At 44.3% G+C, this 2,498-nt stretch overlaps 1 protein-coding gene across 1 annotated transcript in view; it reads right to left on the bottom strand.

Moving 5' to 3' along the window:
• PTCHD3 (patched domain containing 3) overlaps positions 1-1,225 on the bottom strand; it is a 29,661-nt gene extending 28,436 nt beyond the window's left edge. Inside the window, exon 1 of the mRNA XM_008639324.2 lies at positions 1,067-1,225. Within this exon, the coding sequence (XP_008637546.1) occupies positions 1,067-1,225 (159 nt within the window). The remainder of the gene's footprint in view (positions 1-1,066) is intronic.
• Between the last annotated feature and the right edge of the window lie 1,273 nt (positions 1,226-2,498).

Raw genomic sequence — 2,498 nt, forward strand, 5'->3', positions numbered from 1 at the left:
TACCCCAAAAAACTTCAAGAGTGGACCCTCGAACGCAGTTGCGGGAAAAGCTGCAAGTCAGGGGAAGGGACTCACATGCAGGCAGAGAGACTCCTCTTCCTAAATGAACTGAACAATATTTGGAAGTGGGTGGCTGTCTCGTTGTGATAATGTTTTCATAGCACAAGCAAGAAGAGACTTCTCTTTCTAAATGGACTAAACAAGGTTATTATGGAAGTGGTGAACAGACTGAGCATCTTAAGGGTTGTCTTTTCACATTGTCAGTGGGAGAAGGGAGGAAGGTGGGGGAAGGAGGAGAGTTCTGAAGATGGTATAATTTTTTTTTTCCTCTTTTAGGTCTGGTAATAAACTTCTTTATATTCTTTCAAGTTTGGTGCCTGCTTTGCATTTCTCCTAATTCTTATCTCACAGCAGATAAACAGTAATGAGTATTTTGGACCAAACCACTACACTAAATTGGTGTTTCTGCCCGGTTGCAAACCGAACCCGCGACAGTCCCTCAGATAGAAATCCAGTGTTTCTACAGAGAAAGCCTCTGAGATGTTTGAGGCTTCCATGAAGATGGGACTGGTAAGAAAGGAGACTTCAGTAGAGGCAGTAGGTTGCAATAAGTGACCCTTCTGCAGAAAAGGTAAATGTCTGCAAAAGATGTGCACAGGATGTTGCATCAGCTGGCTGAGTTTCAGGAAACAGTTAAAAAACTCTGCAGTACTAGAGAGGCTGAGATGGAGATAAGTGATTTCAGAACCATACATTTGTAGCAGACAACACAGAGAATGTGACATCTTTGACCCTCGTGACCCACAAAAGCCTGACTCTGCTTCATTCCCCACTCTCCATCATTGCAACCAAAAACAGATACGAAGCTTTAACTGCTGTAGACACCCACGAACAAGGTCTGCAAGGAGAAACTGTACCAGCAGCATGCAGTGGATGCCACAAAAGGAAATGACAAATGCTTGTAGTGGGTGATGCACTGTTAAGGGGTGTTGAGGCACCCATCTGCTGGCCTGAGAACTGGACATCCATTGATCACTGCAGCTTATTCGGGTGGGATCGGACCCACCTCTCTAGAAGAGGAAGGGCGATCTTTGGTAGCGGACTGGACAACTTGGTGAGCTTTAAACAGGAGGACTCTGGGTGTGGGGTCCAAAGTGGCAACACTTACACCATTGCAACCAACTGTGCAATCAGTCAGGCCAACGGAGTAGCGACGATTTTCCATATTTGCCTGGCCAGATAGAACCAGAAGGCAGCCACCTCACACCTCAAGTGTATGTTGCTCAATGCACACTGCCTGGGGAACAAACAGGAGGAACTGGAACTTCATGCATCAGTCAGAAAGTTAAGATATCACAGGAATAACTGAACCATGGTGGGACAACTCACATGACTGAAGAATTACGCTGGATGGCAATAGGCTGTTTTCTAAAGACAGGCAGGGATGAAGAGGAAGATGAGTCATGCTGTATGATAAGGAGAACCTAAATATGTAGAAGTCAACTACAGGAGTTGTGGAAGTCCTATTGAACGCCTCTGGATCAAAATCTTCTCTGTGGGCATCTTATAGTTGGCATCTTCTACCAACCTCCAAACCAGAATGACAAGGCTGATGCAGTAATATTTGGGTCACTTAAATAAGCTTTGGGTCAACAGAACCTGGTACTTACAAGTGACTTCAATTAACCCAGACTTTTGTTGGAAGAACAATAAAATGGCTGACATCATCCATCATGTTCCTGGAATGCACAGAGGATTGCATCTTACACAAATGTTATATGTGCCAATGAGGAAAGAGGCACTGCTTTGTAATTGTAAATGTAATCTTGTAACATTTTATTGTAATATTGCAATGTTAGTGATGGCCGTGGTTGCAGTGATCACAAAATTGTGGAGTCTGGGATCATGTTGAGTGTGGTGAGTTACTCTGCTGCTGTGGCAAAGAAGCCAACAGGATCCTGGGCTGAATCAATGAGGGCATCACCAGCAGAAATAAAGATGTCATTATCCCACTCTACTCAGCACTTGCCAGACTACACCTGGAATAATGAGTTCAGTTTTTGTCCCCACTGTGCAAAAAATAGGTGGGCAGCTGGAGAGTGTCCAGAGAAGGGCCACAAAGATGATCCAAGGGCTTGAAGCCTGCCATGTGAGGAAAGGCTGAGAGAACTGGGCTTGCTCAGCCTTGAGAAAAGAAGGCTCAGGGGAGACCTGATGGAGGTAATGGTTCTAGTATTTAAGGAGTGACTACAAAGAAGATGGAGAGTCAATTTTTAAAACAAGACACATGGAAAAGACAAGGGGCAACAAGTTACTCCTGTTGAGATTTTAGTTGGACGGAAGATGAACATTTTTCACAACAAAGACAACCAGTCATTGGAATAATCTCACCAGGGAAGTGGAATTCCCCAACTTTGATATTTTTAAAATTCAGCTGGAGACAGGGCTGGGCCATCTGGTGCTTCTTCTAAAAAGATTGCACTAGATGATCCTTGAGA

This window comes from Corvus brachyrhynchos, unplaced genomic scaffold (genome assembly GCF_000691975.1).
Source record: "Corvus brachyrhynchos isolate BGI_N302 unplaced genomic scaffold, ASM69197v1 scaffold167, whole genome shotgun sequence".
NCBI classification, from domain to species: Eukaryota; Metazoa; Chordata; class Aves; order Passeriformes; family Corvidae; genus Corvus; species Corvus brachyrhynchos.